The sequence below is a fragment of the Numida meleagris genome, chromosome 5, assembly GCF_002078875.1.
Source record: "Numida meleagris isolate 19003 breed g44 Domestic line chromosome 5, NumMel1.0, whole genome shotgun sequence".
Classification (NCBI taxonomy): Eukaryota; Metazoa; Chordata; class Aves; order Galliformes; family Numididae; genus Numida; species Numida meleagris.
The window spans coordinates 29,210,754-29,228,214 of NC_034413.1; the positions used below are offsets into that span (position 1 = coordinate 29,210,754).

At 37.2% G+C, this 17,461-nt stretch overlaps 1 protein-coding gene across 6 annotated transcripts in view; it reads right to left on the reverse strand.

Moving 5' to 3' along the window:
- Positions 1 to 17,461, reverse strand: part of RHOBTB1 (Rho related BTB domain containing 1) — a 48,867-nt gene that overhangs the window by 8,515 nt on the left and 22,891 nt on the right. For 5 of the 6 annotated variants that reach the window (XM_021398869.1, XM_021398872.1, XM_021398867.1 and 2 more), the window contains 4 exons: positions 14,311 to 14,512; positions 13,822 to 13,925; positions 3,046 to 3,231; positions 374 to 1,341 (listed from right to left, as the gene is read on the reverse strand). In XM_021398869.1, coding sequence (XP_021254544.1) covers positions 374 to 1,341; positions 3,046 to 3,231; positions 13,822 to 13,925; positions 14,311 to 14,502 — 1,450 coding nt within the window. In that variant the 5' untranslated portion in view covers positions 14,503 to 14,512. Of the gene's footprint in view, positions 1 to 373; positions 1,342 to 3,045; positions 3,232 to 13,821; positions 13,926 to 14,310; positions 14,513 to 15,521; positions 15,608 to 17,461 lie in introns of those variants that run through there. The other variant, XM_021398868.1, reaches the window with a different exon arrangement.

The window sequence follows — 17,461 nt, forward strand, 5'->3', positions numbered from 1 at the left end:
TTTTTAAAGTGGAAGTGCCTCAAGAATGTACATATCAATTACACACTGTTAACCAAGGACTTTTCTCCCTCCTCCAAGATAACCTTAGGGTTTTACACAGTTAAGCAAAAATAAAACCTTAAAGCCTCACTTAAAAGGGAGATACTGGGTGTGCAACACTTGGGAGAACTGAGCCACTTATTTAAAAACTTCTGAATAGACCTGAAGAAGTTAAACTACAGAATCCCAAGTTGACAAAGCTGGCTGTGAGTAACACTCTAACTTTGTTCTCATCTCTCCTCTCAGAACAACGCAAGCTTTTGAAGTCTGTGAAGAGACGGTAACATGAATAAGAGAATTAATACTTTGCCTGTTAAAGTGTGTATTTACTCACCAGAGAACGTTCCTTTGCAAAGGCACTCTTTTATCCGATTAGCTTTTCTGACATGAAATGCTTTAGTAATCTCTTGATTCATGAAGGCTTCTTTATTCATAATATTCTCCACCATCATTCGCAAATCAAATACTTCCAAGATCTCAGCAGTCTGAGCCAGTCTTGTGAGATCTTTTTCATTTTCATCCAGTTTCCCTGTGTATAAAAACTGCAGAACAGTTTTAAAAGGTCCAGCCTGCACAGAGGAATCCATTTTTACCACAGTTACAGGACACATCCTATCTGAGACAGGATTCACTTGCATTTCCTTATGCATACTAACAAATCCCTTACTCCAGGATGACAGGGATCTTGCTGCAGAAATTGTTTCACCAGGTTCGGGTTTGAGCATGTTTAAAGAATCAGTACTTTCTGGTGCGGGAATTTTAACATCAGCAGATTTCAAGGATATCTCATCACTGTCATAATTTGTCTCAAGGTGACTTGTCAGAACATCTTTACTTGTGTTTTCTTTATTGCACTGTGTTCCATCCAAGTCTGAACTTTCCTCACATTCCATTAAGAAAAGGTCATAAAACTTTGAAGAGGAGGTAGCTAGGTAAATTTTGTGAGCAAAGATGCAGTCCTGCTCCTGGAGAACAAACATAACATCTGCACACAGAGGGCTGTCCAATAAATACCCAGCTTCGTTCATGCTCGGTACAGGACATTCAGGAATTTTGATAACCGGAGGAGGGGCTTTTGGAGGTAGGAATGGAGCCTGAAGCAAAGGTTTTTGGACCTTCTTCAAATGAGATTTCCAGAACTGCAGATGTCTTCTGGAGATCAGGGCAGCTCTAATTGCATTGTCAAACACATCTTTAATTCCAAATTGGTCAAATACACTGGTTTCATAATACGGTATCCCAAGTTCCTTGGCAACCTCTCTGCCTTTTTCTGGTGGCAAAATGTCTCCTCTTTTTATCGGCCTAGGGTTAAGAAAAACAGAGCTCCTCACACTATGATCACTACAGAGTTACTCCAGAAAGCGCAGATTTTTGCAAAATGTCACAACACCAATTCTGAGACAAATATAATTCAAACAAATACACAGTATAAAAATAAGTGCACAAAACTCTTTGGAAATCTACAACCACTATACCAGAGAGTTATACAATAACATTCTGCTCAAGTTCGGTGATGTCTTTACAAGTAGCTATGCTACTAAAAATATATACAAAATCATTTTCACAAAATGGAGCAAGTCCTCTCTCTACTAATCAGAAATTCACAGTAGGAAGGGCTGAGAAAATGCTTGAGCAGTCTCACTGTTTAAATAAAAACCTCCCCAAATCCTCTTCTGCTCAGCTATTCAACCAGTATCTTTCTTTGTATTCATCCTTCAAGCTCAATGGGAAACTCTCATGACAGAGAAATGCCACAGATGTAGCTAAATACAAATAGAGAAATATTTCTTAGGCTTATGCATTTTAAAGAAAATCACAGTAGCCTACGACAAAATTACAACAGAATAAATGCACCAAGACATAGGCCCCATTTTGGCTGTAGAATCATTCTGTAGGATCTCACAGATTTCCAGAGCAGCTCTAGTACACGATACATGTAAGCAAATCCGAAAAAAATCTGGGCTAGGATCCAGTTTCCCAACAAAAAAATCCAGAAGATACGACCTCAACATTGCGTACCATATTGGACAGACAACCTGGCACAGACGTAGCATGCTCCAGACAACAGTCCACTGTTGTTGCCAGTTAATAATCAGTTCAGGTGGCAAAGTCTGTGCTAGACATGCAGAGTCCTAATTCAAACTTTATTAATAGTGAAATCTTAAAGGAGGATTAGGCTAGAATAATTTTGAGTTTTGAAAAAAATTTCCTTTCAAAGAGCCCACCTGAAAACCCAGCTCACCCACACAAAGAGGAAATCCAATTAAAAAAACAAACCTATGAAAATCTAATTGCCAAGTCAAGAATTTGAACGTAAGGCAATGTAAAGTTTTACAAGAATCCACATAATATTAATTCAGCCCTTTTATGGTAACAGGTTACAATAAATGCTTTAATTATATTATCACAGATATTATTTCCATGAATCTGGTCTCATTCAAATTCTTATAAAATAGCAAATCTAGAAGCAAGATGTGGCCTTTTTAATTTTTTTTTTTATTATTTTTTTTTTAAATCTGGGAAAAACAAAGCTTCACTAAAGAAACTCCTAACTCTCTCAATCTCCAATTTAATTTGGAGCAATTTTTTTCTGGCATGATCTAGGATTATGTTTACAAAAGAAAAACCCACTGAAAATTAAGATACATGAATAGAATCTATCTGTTTAAAACAGTATCTGACATGAAAGATAGGGTAGGACATGACACACATTTGGATGGAGAAAGACATAAGAAAACCCCCAGAAATCATTATTATCTATATTATAGTAGTGTCCAGGCACTCATGCAAGTTTGGATGTCCAATATGAAAAAATATTGCTAGAAACATATAACTGCACGTGTTAAGGAAGTAATGAGCCCTAACAACAGAATTAAGAAGAAGCAAGCACATATATTATAATTTTACAAAAAAAAGGGGGGGTGGGATGTCATGCTCTGTTTTTTCTCTTTGAAAGGTATTATATTTGATTTACATTTAAAATCCTTATTCTTGTTTAAACTTTACCTTGCCAAGGGCCGTCTGGCTCTGTTAACAGCCTCAAGATCTGCATAGCGAAGATCTAGTTGGCAGCCCACCAGAATGACAGGTGTGCGAGGACAGAAGTGCTTGATTTCTGGATACCACATCGTTTTCACATGATTCAGGGAATTAGGATTAGCAATTGAAAAGCAGAGAACAACTACATCAGACCTAGAAAGGGAACACGAAGATACCAATTAAAACCCAACAAGCACACTTTCCACTGCAACTTCACACCTATTTTCATCACTCCTGCTTGAAGCTACTCCACTCTATGCTTTGAAAAAACACGCTGACACTAAATAACAGAATACACGTTGTTCATGCAAAGGTTTGATAGAAGCTGTGCGTTTAATCACAAAAGCATGAGAGCACAAAGCCACATACTTAGGAAGCACTGCCCCTCTATGCTGAGAGGGATCTCTGCACGTGTAAACAGAGCACTAAGAAGAGAGACAGAACTTGCCGTTTTCTACTTTTACACTACAGTTGTCCACAGGCTGTCATTGCTTGCGATTGCTGACTGGATACCTAAATGCAATTCAAGATCACCAGTGCTTAGGAATTAGAAAGATGTTACACAGAACTCCAGAAAAGCCACACCAGCAGACAGACCTCTTCTGAGCTTGTCAGAGAGGAATATCTTTACTACATGCTTTTAGATAATGAGGCTGTATCCTCCGTAATGCACAGCAGTGCTTCCAACATCTTTAATAAATAACCTTTTAAAAGGATTAATTACCACAGAATTTACAACTATGGTCACTTCTACAATACAAGCAAAAATGAATGTTATGAAAGAAAGGGCAATACTGCACAGAACAAGACAGTACCTTAAATCAGTGCAAGCACAAAAACATTTGAGAGCTTTTACAGATTTTAAGAAAAGACAAAATATTTCAGTAAGTTATAAAGCACAAGTATGAGGATTAAATTTGGGAGTTCAGCCACCAAACCATTTGCCAGACCTAGCACCCTAATGCACAGAAATGCTTGAGCACTTGTCTCAGGGCATTCCTATCCTAGGGCAATTCCTTTACTTAAAAACTAGGATGGGATATTACAAAGCAGTTTTCACGCCTCTGGGTCTCTCATGAAAGAAAAACAAGAGCAACAAAAATAAAAATGAAAAAGCAATGTTGAATTGAAACTCGAAGAAAAGATTGGGGGGAAGGGACATTTTGGGGTGGTAGAGGGAACTTATTAATACAAAGCAGTCAGCAGAATAACCTCAGCAACACTATGTCTACCTCACTTCTGTTACTCTTTAATTTAGTACAAATATGTTGTGTCTGTAGCTTGCATAATATATATAGAAGGAACAATGAATCCTAGCATTTGCCTTTTGAATAATGAAATACCTCTTCAGTACTGCTGCTCTCTATATTACACAGAGGGCACAGACATACCCAGCGGGACTGCTTCTAAAAATAGCTGCAACAATACAGGTACTGCATCGAGCATAACTTTCATGCAAGAGAAATGCACCAGCTCCAGATTTGTACCTTATATAAACTACAACACGTCTGTCATATTTAGAGACAAGGCCTTTTCAAACTGGAATGTTATCTGCTAAACAGAGAGAGGTAAGTAGCCAATACATGGGTCTTCTATGTAACTGAAGCAAACACCAGTCCAATTTAAACTTGCTCTATTCAAGGTCACATAAGAATAAAACCTAGTCTCCAGAAGAAATTTGCTTAGATTCTAGGAAGGAGTAATCAATGTATAGCTACAATGAAAAATTTCTTAGACATATTCTGATCTGCTCAATTGCTAGCTCTAACTATAACTAAACAGTCTGTCTTGTGATCTTCAGAAATTGATACCTAAGCCAAGTAATTGCAGCCATGAGTACTCAACACTCCTGACTCTACAAACCACAAGATACATATCACATCTCTGCAAACCAGAAGTGAAGAGAACTCCGCAGGAGCTCCTAGGCAGGAGATGACAACAGCTGCTGCCAGCGCTGCTACTGACCGGTGCCAGGGTGGCCACAGAGCTGGGCTCCTGAGACGAGCCAAGGGTGACCTGTTTCCTTGGCCAGGACAGCCCCAGACTACTCAGCAGACCAGACCCAGCACAGACCTGTGGTTGGGGAAATTATTCTTACGGCAAAACATTCACACCAGATGTGTGCCCAGCTTGCTCTAAACATAGCTAAGGACAACGTACAGGAGACTTCTGTGGACAAAGAAAGCATGTCATAAACATTCTGGGATGCACACATCTACAAATGTAGGTATTGCTTCAATGCATTCAGTGGTACATGTTCGAATGTGAACAAGAACTTTTCATGAAAGCAACTACCCCTTTTAAACTTCAGAGAACAAAAAAAAAAACCCTCTAGAGAACCACTCCTATGGCAGGAATTAGTACATGGAGGGCTGCCATCCTGGGAGCTCCTAATGTCTGAGATACGAACTTTATCAGATGTAGAGACAGCAGTGCAAGTCACTGGAGAAAAGCAAGTACTGAAGAACAAAGATATTTTTAAATTAGCAGTGTCATGCTTCAGCAGTAGTCAAGCTACAGGTAACTACTGCACCCATCTGAAGCTTCTTAGCAATCGCTACTATCAGAAACTCCCAAGGTGGGGGAGAAAAGGCCAATATATTAGCTATGTGACAAGCCTTTCTGAAAGAGCTGTTAGAAGCAGCAGGTAAAGTAACGCTTTCTACATAAGGCTGTTTTCTGTAACAGTACTCAACTGGCTTGAGACTGATTTTTGAAGACGCATCTGCTTACATGCTAAGTATGTTCCTGAGCTGTGTAATGAGGTGCACTGCAGGTATATACCTACACATCATGCTGCTGAGTCATCTCTCAGTGACAAACTACTACATATTTTCATCTTACTTAATACTTTTATTTTAGACTGAATTTCAAGGAAACAGCAATATTAAATGGCATCTCAAATTCTCTGGCAAGTGTGCTTAAAAGTTTAACATTTTGTAGTCTGAAACTAGAGTTATAAACTATGGTGATGTCTGCAGATACTGTAATGTGGATTTATGTCTTCATTAAAAAACAGGGTGCCTTCTGAAATGTACATCCTGCATTACCTATGAAGAAGTTCCCTCTAGTTTATAATTTACAAGATACTGGGAAGAACTGCTGCATGCAAGAACTGCTGGTTGTATTTATAGGATATCATTTGTCATATAGTCATGGAATAATACTGTTTGTTTTGGAAAGAGGAAGAAATAAAGCTGAGGAATACAGGACGTGAAGAGGAGATGCATCTGATCCGGAAATAAATGCAGGGAGTGGGAAAGAAGACAGAAGAAAGGCTGAACTGAATTGCTATGCTATCTTTTTGTCTCTCTAGAAGACAAGTTAGAAGTACGCATTTTATTTTAGAGAGCTTAATTGAGACCCAAGAGTCAAATCTGACAGAATCCGTTTAAGGATAGACAAATTATATTTTGTTTGACAAGAAGGCTGTTACACCTATTTATTCAAATGAAACTTTAAGAATAGACTTGATTTTTTTTTTCCTTTATCTAGATATCAGCTTTCTCTGAGGAGAAACAAGTTCAAAATAAGGGAGTCTATTCTAAGAATTTTAAAGAGCAAGCTATATTGCAGAGGTTCATCCAAACTGCTAGAATCTTTTGACTTTACCTTAACAGCTAATCTTTACAGGTTTATGTATCAAGAAAACATTGTTTTGCAGTTGCTCCTTATGTCCTCATTTTTTTTCCCTACATGTCCCATAATTTTCCCCTGGAGTTCCTCAGAGGACCGTGCCACAGCTAAACGTATCAAATTTGAGACAGAATTGGATATTGCATAGACTTTCAGCCACATGAATGAAAAGACTGTAGGACAGCCTGAGTGCACACATCAGCTTCTGCAAACATAGTAGGTTCAGGATGTAGAAGACTAAGAATTAAATCCAGAATCTCATTTATGGCACAACAAAATCCTGCTGTATCTCCGTGTCAATCCAGATATACTTTGAAGAGAGAGATTCACTCAATTATACAACATTTTGTCATGCATGCATCTCACAGAGCTGTAAAAAAAAAAATTATGCAGACAGCTATAAGCAAGACTAATAACATGTTTTAAGTGGAACTCAGTTTTAGTAAATGCAGCTGCAGCCATCATATGAAATGAGAAGAAATTCTTTAAGTGACTGGTGAGCATAGCAAAATGACCTGAAAAACAGGACTTACGTGCACACACTGAAAACAGATGAGACAATAGGAAAGCTAAAATGCAGGGGGTGCCTAGCATGTGAAGAACTGAAGGTATCCAGGTAAGGCAGGGCAAGACCATGCAATGCCCTGGATGTGAGCAGGAGAATCAATTAGTTCCATACTTTACCGACAGCAGTGAAGCTTCTTAAGTACTGGTGTAATGTGCGAAACTGTCAAAATGCCCTGAAATATATTTAGATTTTTTGATGAGTAGCATGCATATCTATTTCTAAAATTTCTGTAGCATCATGTTTAGTAAGAAACAGAAGTCATAAGAAGACGATAAATAAACGGTTAGTAAAGTTGTATATTTCAAGGCTGTGGTTCAGAAGTGGAAAATTTTCCCAAACATTTTTTGTACATCATAATACAAATGTATTCTTAAATGTAAGCGTTTAAAAAAATCTCAATTTCCTTTGAGGTACTCATGGGAAAAGTAGTGGTGCATGTGCAATAAATGGAAAAAAACAAATGTTTCAATATCACAAAGAATTAAGATACCTTATCCTCCATGGCTGAAGCCTGTAAGAGCTATTCTTAGTGTTCAAATGTCTGAGCAGCAATAGTGCTAAAAAGAATGGCAAAGTTGTTTGGAACAATGTAACAAAGGGAAAGCAACTGAATTTTTAAATTAAAAGTACCTCTTAGAGAGCCTGGGGATTTGGATAATTTTATTGTTGGCTATAAGAAGTAAATTTACCTATAAATCCAGTTCATCATTTGCATAAAATACCATCTTAGTGCTAAATAGAAATCTGTAGATGAAATAGGCCGACTGCAAACTACCTTAGTACTATTCTGGGCCAAATTTTGCCAGTTTCAACTCAGTAAAGTTCTCCTCGGAATACGGTATTTTTGTACTATACATATCCAAAACATATACTGTGCACATCCACAGGAACAGAGATACTGATTACTTCATTCCTAACAGAGGAATAAAAATTCCATGATAAATAGAATTATAGAGATAGTTAATTGGAGTCTGAAATTCTTAATTTGCAAAATCAATGTTTATAAAAGTAAGACACAAAGCCTGAACACCAAATCAAGGGAGAAGGCTGGAAAAAAAAACAACCAGCAATATCATAAAAAAAAAAAGGAACTGATAAGGATTTAGCTAATAATGTTTCTGTCAATTGACTGCTGCCTTCGGATGGAAGATTAAACAATACAAACTCACAAAACAATGAACAAATCAGACACAGAGGGAAAGATGAGATTTGCAAGCTTATTTAGTTATTTTCTGTTATATTTTCTCTAAGTAGGCAGCTTGCAGATGAGAACTACATGCTATTTGTCTATGGAGAATCAACAACTTCTGTCAAGGATGCTGCAGCAAAATAACAGCAAGAACAAATGAACCCCTTCTTTACTCCCACACCATCCTCTTTAAAAATACCAGGAAATAATGCTCTGTTAGAAAAAATACCAAGTCTAAAGGAGGTAAGAAGAGATTTTGCTGAAATATTATTTGAATCAATGAAATGTAAAAGAAAAAAACCCCTAAGGATAGGGAATGGATGTGAGTATAGAAAACAAACAGAAAAATAAAGATCCAAAGCAAGATCCTAACATTCAGTAAAACTGATTTTTTACAAGTGCTAACAAAGAGCAGCAACAGAAAGCCCAGGACAAAGACAGGCGAAAAGTTTAGAGAAGAGAGAATTACAGGGTCTGGTTTGCATCCAGTATGAGAGTACCTTCTGAAGTCATGGAAGACATGAAAATTGAACATTAACAGATGCTAGTCAGACCTTTATCTCTCTGGAGAGAAAATACTTTTTTTTTTTTTGCTTTCTTTGAGCTGTCACCAAAATCAGCATGTTATTTATTACTTAAAGAAAAAACACACAACAACAACAAAAAAACCCATAAAAAAAAACAGTAACAGTTGTTGTCAGGAAGTTTAAACTTGCAAGCTGATGTCAAGAAGTTATTGATAAGTAAAATCCATTTAAAATATTTATACCTGGTTGTGCAAGTGGTTTCCACATTCTGACATATGTATACAGAGATTCAGACTAAGCACCTTGGAGTAGAACTCTATCTAGTAAATATTCACAAAGAAATAATTCACAGAGATCTAGATTTCTGCAGAGTCACTTAGCAGGTTTAGCATTTCTCAAAGATTTTGCTTCTGCATTGCAGTCCTTAGGATACAGCCCAAATACCCTCTTCCCATTCCCTCCCCCAGACAGTGATTTATGAGAGCAAGGATAAAACGGAAAGATACGTAAGACAGCAAGTAATATTTGATACACACCTTTTTACTCCAGTCAAGGAGAGACTTGAAAGCTTTGAAGCATTACGGGTTTTTCTCTACTCCAGATATGTATGTCAAACTGAGCCTCAGACCCTACTAAAAGTTCATTTGGTACACATCCTCTTAAGGAAAGGAGGACTCCTAACAGCAACTCCAAGCTCTTTCTACTCACAGTACAGAGCCACGGTGGTATGCAGAGAAGACAACTAGTAGATCTGTACTGATTTTACTGCTTTAGGTACATAAAGCAAATACTTTTATGTTGAGTGGAAAAGCCTCAAACGTTAGCGTACATAATGAAAAAGAAAAAAAAATAGAGCATATATACTCCATATCAAAATAAAATCCCTTGAAAATGTGATCTGTCTATGAAACTCTAATTATAGTGTTTCTCAGGCTGATCAAACTCAAAAGAAAAAATATTTTGTATCAAATATCAAAAATTTTCTTTACAGTTCTTCAGAACTACTTGATGAAGAACCTGAATAGCCTATAAATCACTGTAAAGTACAGCAGAGGTTCAAAATTTTGGTAATTGAAGATGATTTGAAGATACAGCACGTCATTTTTTAATGGCAGCTAAATATTACAAAAGGAAGCAGTTAAGGCAAAAAAAACAAAACAAAACAACCACATATCTGAAAACAAGTGGATTCTACACCAGCTGACCCTTTGTCAACAAAGCAAAAGTCTTTTCTAAGTGCTACTCTTGCAAAGACGCATCTCTGCGGCTCCCCTCCAGCCCCTGCCAGTAAAAGACCAGGAAAACGTACGTGGAAATAGGATCATTATTCTACCATAAAAACAAGGATAGCAGAATTCCTTGTCTTGAGAAAAGTGTGGGCTTTTATTCAAAGCATTTCTGAAACTTTACTCCTCTGAGCAAAGTAGAGGAGCTGCTGGCTCATTCCCAGCTTAGGCACAGACAGCGAGTAACAGATGATCGAACTGATCTAACTAAAGGCACCGTTACATGCAGTGAAGACACCTTCACTCTAATCTTGCCAAATTTCCTGAATGCAAATAACATTTTACATCAAAGCTACCTGAGCTTTGTTGTTACAGAAATGCTATAATCACTGCTTTTTTAAGAAAAACAAAAAACAACAACAGCAACAAAACCCAGAAAACAAATTAACCCTTAAAGAGATTGGCAGAAATCTTCAAGTATCACTGATAAACACCTACTCTCATGGACTCATTTCAGCAGTGATCAAAATGTGTATTTCTATGGATTCAATTACATGGAAGTAACCTGCTAAGGAAACTGTAACCACAGAGGAAAAGATGAATGCACGTGTACCTCTGGATATATACAATATCCACAAAGCTTATGAAATCCATTCACAACAGAGGAAATACTCTGAACATATTTTAAGAAGCTCTGTCAGTAGTTTCACAGAAAGGCTCATTCACATTTGTAAGTCACGAGGAAAAAGCCATTTGCTGCCCAATCTGTATGAACAGATTTTGTTTGGTCTACAGCTCATACTTAAGTTGCAAGTAAATAAATCATCCGGGCTGCATTAGCTGACAAACCACACTCGTAGTATTGAGAATAAATATTTGATCAAGACGGAATTAACTCTTGATTATACAAATGAGATTTGTGCTCATGTTTACACATACTAGAGCTGCATGTATCAAAAAACTTTGTAAGTTATTAATCCAAAATGTGCTTGAGTATGTTTACATGAGGGGGGAAAAAAGTGCAAGCCAATCTTTTTCCTGTTTTGCTTTTAGAACTAATTTGAACACAGCAACAAGTTGACATCTATTGAAAATCAGACTGGACAGGATAGAAAGAGAACCCTGACAAACTGAAAGAAGTGTAAATAAAGATGTTTTCTTGTCTTTAAACATGCAGTTTTGTGTCTCCCAGGGACACTGGTAAATAATAGCAACCTCCCTTCCCCTCCTGTAATTTGCCAGGATCTGTTTCCCAAAGCTCCTGTAGGACTGTGATTTCTATACTAAACACCACACAGTAGAGCACAGACTGGATCTCAGTCTCCACAATTTTATTTTAAAGGATGACACTGTAAATATTAACTATTCCATCCTTGGTGGTATTGAAATATGTTTCTTTCTTTCTCTCTCTCACACACAAAAATAGTTGAAAAACATTCCTTTTGCCAATCTTCTTTCACGTTTCTATCTGAAAAATAAAGAATTAAGAAGGATTTATCTTTGCCCTAAGTCCTCTTAACCATTTGCCATCATTTATAGCATACCTATTTATGTAACATTTTGCAAAACTGTATGGAACAATCTTTTCCGACGTGCAGCAAGTGAATTAATGACCTGCTGGTTCTTGTTACACCATGTTTAGAACAATTAGAGGTCTTAGTTGAGTGCTTGGCTGAAATAAATCTTCCCTTGCACAAGGAGCACATGCATAAAATGGTTTTGTAGGGAACTGAAGGTCTATCTCATTAAATAATCTTTCAGACAGTCAAACACTGAGTACCTCTAGGTGTAGCCTTGAGCAGTTTGGCATAAACTGTTTACTGCAAGATTTGACTCAGCTATGAGTAGACTGTGGTTCAATGTAAGTTGACTTAAAATGAATTCCTATAAACATGGATATTCAGTATTTTTATTGAATGGTTAAATGTTTAGAAATGCCAAAATAGATAAAATGTTAAACAGCTGATTTAAAATGAAACACTGGTATGTGTATACATTTTTCAAGTCCTTGATCAGTGTTTACAACTGCGAAACTTTAGAACTGAAATTACATTTATAAGATAGCTTGTTTAGAGTTTCCAGTGATTTACTACATTGTGAGACTAGCAAAACCACTAAAGGCACAGTAAGTTTTCAGAACAGTCTTTTGAAGCTGATCAGGTATAACAAACCTGACTCTACATACGCTTAGTTCTGCTACCATCACAAATGAATCCCTGCGTTCATATGCTTAATCACATGAGATCTCCAGTTGTTCATGTCTTCCTTGGTGTTTGCAGGATTAGACACTAAGTATGCTGTTTTTCCCCTCTCCCATCCTGTCAGCAAACACTGGATCAGAGTTCAGAACATGCCTGATTTTGTTCTCTTAATCTCTAGTAATCTTCTCAGTGGCACAGTATCTGTTGCAGAATATCAGGAGGCCACACCAAAGAGGAACGTCAGAGGAATCATTCAGTTAAACCCATATTTATCAAAGTAGGCTCCATACACCGCCAAATGTTAAAACATTATCTACCCACATACTGGAGCAGCACTGCGTATTCAATCAGGGCTAACCTTAAAGTCATACACAGACCTTATTGACAAATGGTATGGGTTCTGTACCCATGTACTGCTGTGGTGCTGCACCTTAGCTCCTTACGTAAACAAAATTCAAGCTAATTCATGAAAGCACACTACTAACATAGCGCTATGTACAAAGGATTGTTTGTACCAACTGCTATACAGTTTTGTACTGTGAAAATTTAACCACTGAATTCAACCAGCAGAACCCTTCTGCAGTGATTCTGAGGGATGAAGACAAGACCATAATCTCCCATAGGTGCTCATTTCATCAGGTAGTGAAGGAAAAGTAAGAATGTTTTGACAAAATGGAATATAAAGATAGAACAGACACTCTACAAAGGGCATTCCCAGTCATTTAAAAAAAAAAAAAAGAAGGAAGTTAGAGAAGGTGAAAAATCATGCGAGGATTGAGACCTTGTTCAAATGTTAGTTAAGGAAAAAAACAAAACTATTCAGATTCCATCTTCTTCAGCTAAATATTTGCCCCATGGAGGTAGTCTGTTGTCATTATATATGCATACAGAAGTACCTCACCTTTCGTGGAATGGTCTCTGCTCATTTGGTGTGAGCTGTCCATTTCATGTGAGCTGTTCAATCAGCGTGGCAGGTTTTGTTACAAGAAATACTCCAATGAATCCTAGCAATGGTTCCCAATATCTCTGCTTGTTATTTCAGCAGTAAGTAGGCAATTGCATCATATGCTGCTTAAACAGGCAGGAAATGCTGATGTTCAATTTTGTAAAACCATGATCTTACTTTTGGAAATGTTCTTTAAAAATTGAAACAGGACATTTGTTTACAGAGCTTAGGAGGTGTTTCAAGGAAATATTTTGTAGTAAAACTATGCTGCTTTTAAAATATTTACCTGTTTTTAATCCTTGTGGTATATAATCCTCTTTGCAGTAGGCAGGAATAGGAATACCCTTGATTGTTTTTAAGTCCTTGCTTTTCAAAAATCAAGATCTGCAAATTTTTATGCTCTAGATTTTAAATACTCCTTGTAGTAAAGTTTAGCTTGGATCAACTTACCTTCCATAAGCAAAGCGCCTGTCTTTGTGGTGGTCCCCAAATGTATCCCACAGCCTGAGAGAAACACTCACTTCATCCACAACATCTCGTGAGCGTTCAAGGACCTAGAACAGAACACATCTTAAGTTCTCTTCCTCCATCGACAAGTACATTTCTAATTTGCCTTGTAAGGAGATTCAAAACATGCTTCATCAAGAGTCTATCACGTGGTTTTCAGTGAATGCTACATTCCATAAAACACAAGCAGTACATGTATCTTCTAAAAATAGTTTTAATTAAAGAAAACAAAAAACAAAAAAACCTCACACTTTAGAATGACAGACAGGGAGATGGCAGCCCTCCTTGCCTTCCAGACCATGGCTGCAGCAGAGACCACATATGTAGTATTTCTGAGCACACTGCTGCATTTTGACAGAGATAGGCTAGCCAGTAAATATTGGTGCAACCTCGCAGCATATGCTCCTTATTCTGTAAACCTGTAGTCCTTACCTCTTGGCAGACACGGTACTGATCAATGGCCCAGACCGTCGGTACATGAGTTGCCAGCAGCTGATACTGAGTCAGGGTTGTATTGCATGCTCTTGCACAAATTAGACGAGTCTTCCCCACTGCGTTATCTCCAACCACCACACACTTGATAGTTTCAACGTTGGGTCTTTCGTAGTCCATGTCAATGTCCATTTACCAAAAACTGAAACAAGACAGTTAAAATTGTTTTCTACCACTGCACAAATAGTGTTATTTAGAACCAGACCCTTCTACTTCTTCAGAGATATCTGAGGGAGACTAAGTCTCAAGGAAATGTCTGTAGTAAGCTGTACCACAGCAAGCCAGCCGATCCTTTAAATACTGCACAGTTATGCAAATGCAGGACTATTTTGACCACAGTCAGTTTGTGCTGTTCACATGCTATTTTCACTTTGGTTTCTGTAAACAAAGCCTGTTTGCAGAAGCCAGATCTTGGTGAAACAAGGACAGCTAGCACAAACTTACCTCTTGCTAATACTTTTTATGCTAAGAAGGAGGAAAGACTGGATATCAGTGGATTTAACCTGAAAGATTCTAGTACAAACCTGCCTTCTGTAATCTTGCCCATTTGGGATTTGATTTAGGACTCTCCAAACAATATTGCTAAGACCAAGTCACACAGATGGTTTTAGTTTTATGCACACAATAAAATTGACTTTGTAAGATTACTCCGGAGACTCTGTTCTCTACAAACCACAACTCCTATTAATTCCTGCATGTATTACATGCTTTTAATTTTCCAAGGAAGTTTGTAAAGATGGGGGAATCTAATGAAAGCAAACAGTCCTGTAGGAACTTGCAAATGTACTCACATATACCAATAAACTTTTTTACATGATACTGGAAAGTAAAGAGAATGAGGTTTTTGAAGATACAATCCCGATTCTGATAGGTATTACCGAAAACATTTACTTAAATATTCTTTGGCAATTTATTGATTAAATGCTTGGGTATGAATGTAAGATGGAACAGAAGAATATTTGAAAGACTAAAATTAACGCTGCCTGTTTTCTACAGCAGTCTGTCATTTTCAAATAAAGGGATGCAAGATCAGTTTTTGATTTTCCAATGTTTAATTGTCTCTCTTCAGCAATCTGGTCTCTGCTGGGGAATGTATTCAAGGAGGAGGAAAAGGGAAAGTACAAGGCACAAATATGTTCAAAAAGACTTGCCTAAAAGCTATTTCAGCAATGAAACCTGCAGCAGTTTAACTGACAAAACACAGGTCACCATCTGGAGTGATGATGTCTTTTTTTTCCTGAGAGGAAAAAGTACAACAGATAAATTACTGTGTGTCTTTGTTTCAACAGCTTTTTTAATACTCGTATCTCATTTGTTCCTAAATATAAAATACATATTAACTGTTAGGCTACTTAAAATATGAGCTAGAAACTGTTTTTGTGGTCATTTTTCATTGTGTCAGAGGCACTATGTTCTGACTTAAGAAAAATCATGTTTACTAGTTAGGAATCAAACACTAATTTTAAATGTATTCTTTCATTTAAGTAAGCAGAGAAACAAAAGTCAGTGTTAGGACTAAATGTTATCCAAACGTTTAAAGTTTTAAGCACGGACTGCAAAAGAAACCATATAATGGCTATGACATGGTTATTTTAATCAGTATTTATGTGGCTGTGGGGAATTTGAGATTGCAGTGACAGCTGTACAAGAGTGGGTTTATGCCACTGTGGTGTCACTGCAATATGTTTTCACAGACATGGAATGCTTCAGGAAAAGCCGTAGCATTGACCAGCTCATAAGAATACATTTTAGAGAGTTGTCCTATACTAGTCTGCAACACAGGCCCAGAAACACTAGAGCAGATCATGTGGTTTCAAGCATACATGCACAGTATCCACTTCATGTAAAACCTAATGGCCTTGTGATACTATGCTATGTTGGCTCAGAAGTTTTAGCTGATAAGGAATGAAAGCTATTAAGATACTGTCTTTATCCCTTCTTTTGAGTTGTGACCTGCATCCTGAAAGGTGAATAGCCAGGGGTTAAAGGACTACAGAGACTTTCCAATTACTTTTGCCATCCAACCACAGCTGCTTGCTGCATGCAAATCCTCATGAGGCTGACACCTGGGATGGATCATGGGCTTTGTATGATCACAATGAATCCAAGTATAAGAAACCTAGAATGAGAGAACTCCTTTTTCCTTCCACCCATCCCTTCCAAGTATACAGCTACGATATAAACAAAAGAACAAATAATATGGTGTTTTCCACATTACAGAAAATGACATTATTTGTACACTGCTGCCTGAAAGCCAGGGCCCTGAATGAGTAGCAAAAAACCCTGAGAGGTTTCAATATGCAATCTAAAATAGTTTCATTTCACATCTGAGAATAGAGAATAATCCCCAACATAATATATGGTATTAAATTACTTCATATTTTATTCATGTATGGACTAGACATCACAGATGGAATGCGTTTACAAGGCTGGAAAACAAAATGAAGGCACATGGCTAGCCAGTGTGTCTAGCTGGTTTTAAACTACCAAGCAGAGAGATGCCCAAGCAATTTTTCCTCTAACCCAATACTCCATTAAAAGGCTGTTATTCCAGTTAGCTTTCTGTAAGAATCTGATTTTAAAATTCTTCAGGAATTTTAAATGGCAGTTCTGCAAAATTACACTACAGTTGGGCACAAAATATGTATGAAGTACAGAGTTGGGAAAGCAATTTAAAGTAGGAAAATCTTAATGAAGATAACAAGAGAAATCAATGCACTTATTTGAGAATCCTAGAAAAGTGACACACAAAAAAAGAAATTTAAAAATGAGTTGTTGTTTTTTTTTAATTTCTGATATACTTACTTATTTAATAAAAGCAAAGTTATCATAGAACTCCGACACAGCACGCCTGAATGCCCTGTTGTAGATCAATGGCAGTCTAACGAAGATATTTTTAGTGTGACTCAATAGTGCACGGGACAGAGATTAAAATAAACTGGGAATAAAAACAATACTAAAGCTTTGTGGCTCTGCTAAGAAAAGCTCTTAAAACCACTCCAGTCGATATGGAGTACCTCATACTGAAAATGAAGATCATTTTTAATATTGTTCAGTAGTTTTCAAAAGGTGAACAGAAAACAGGAAAACA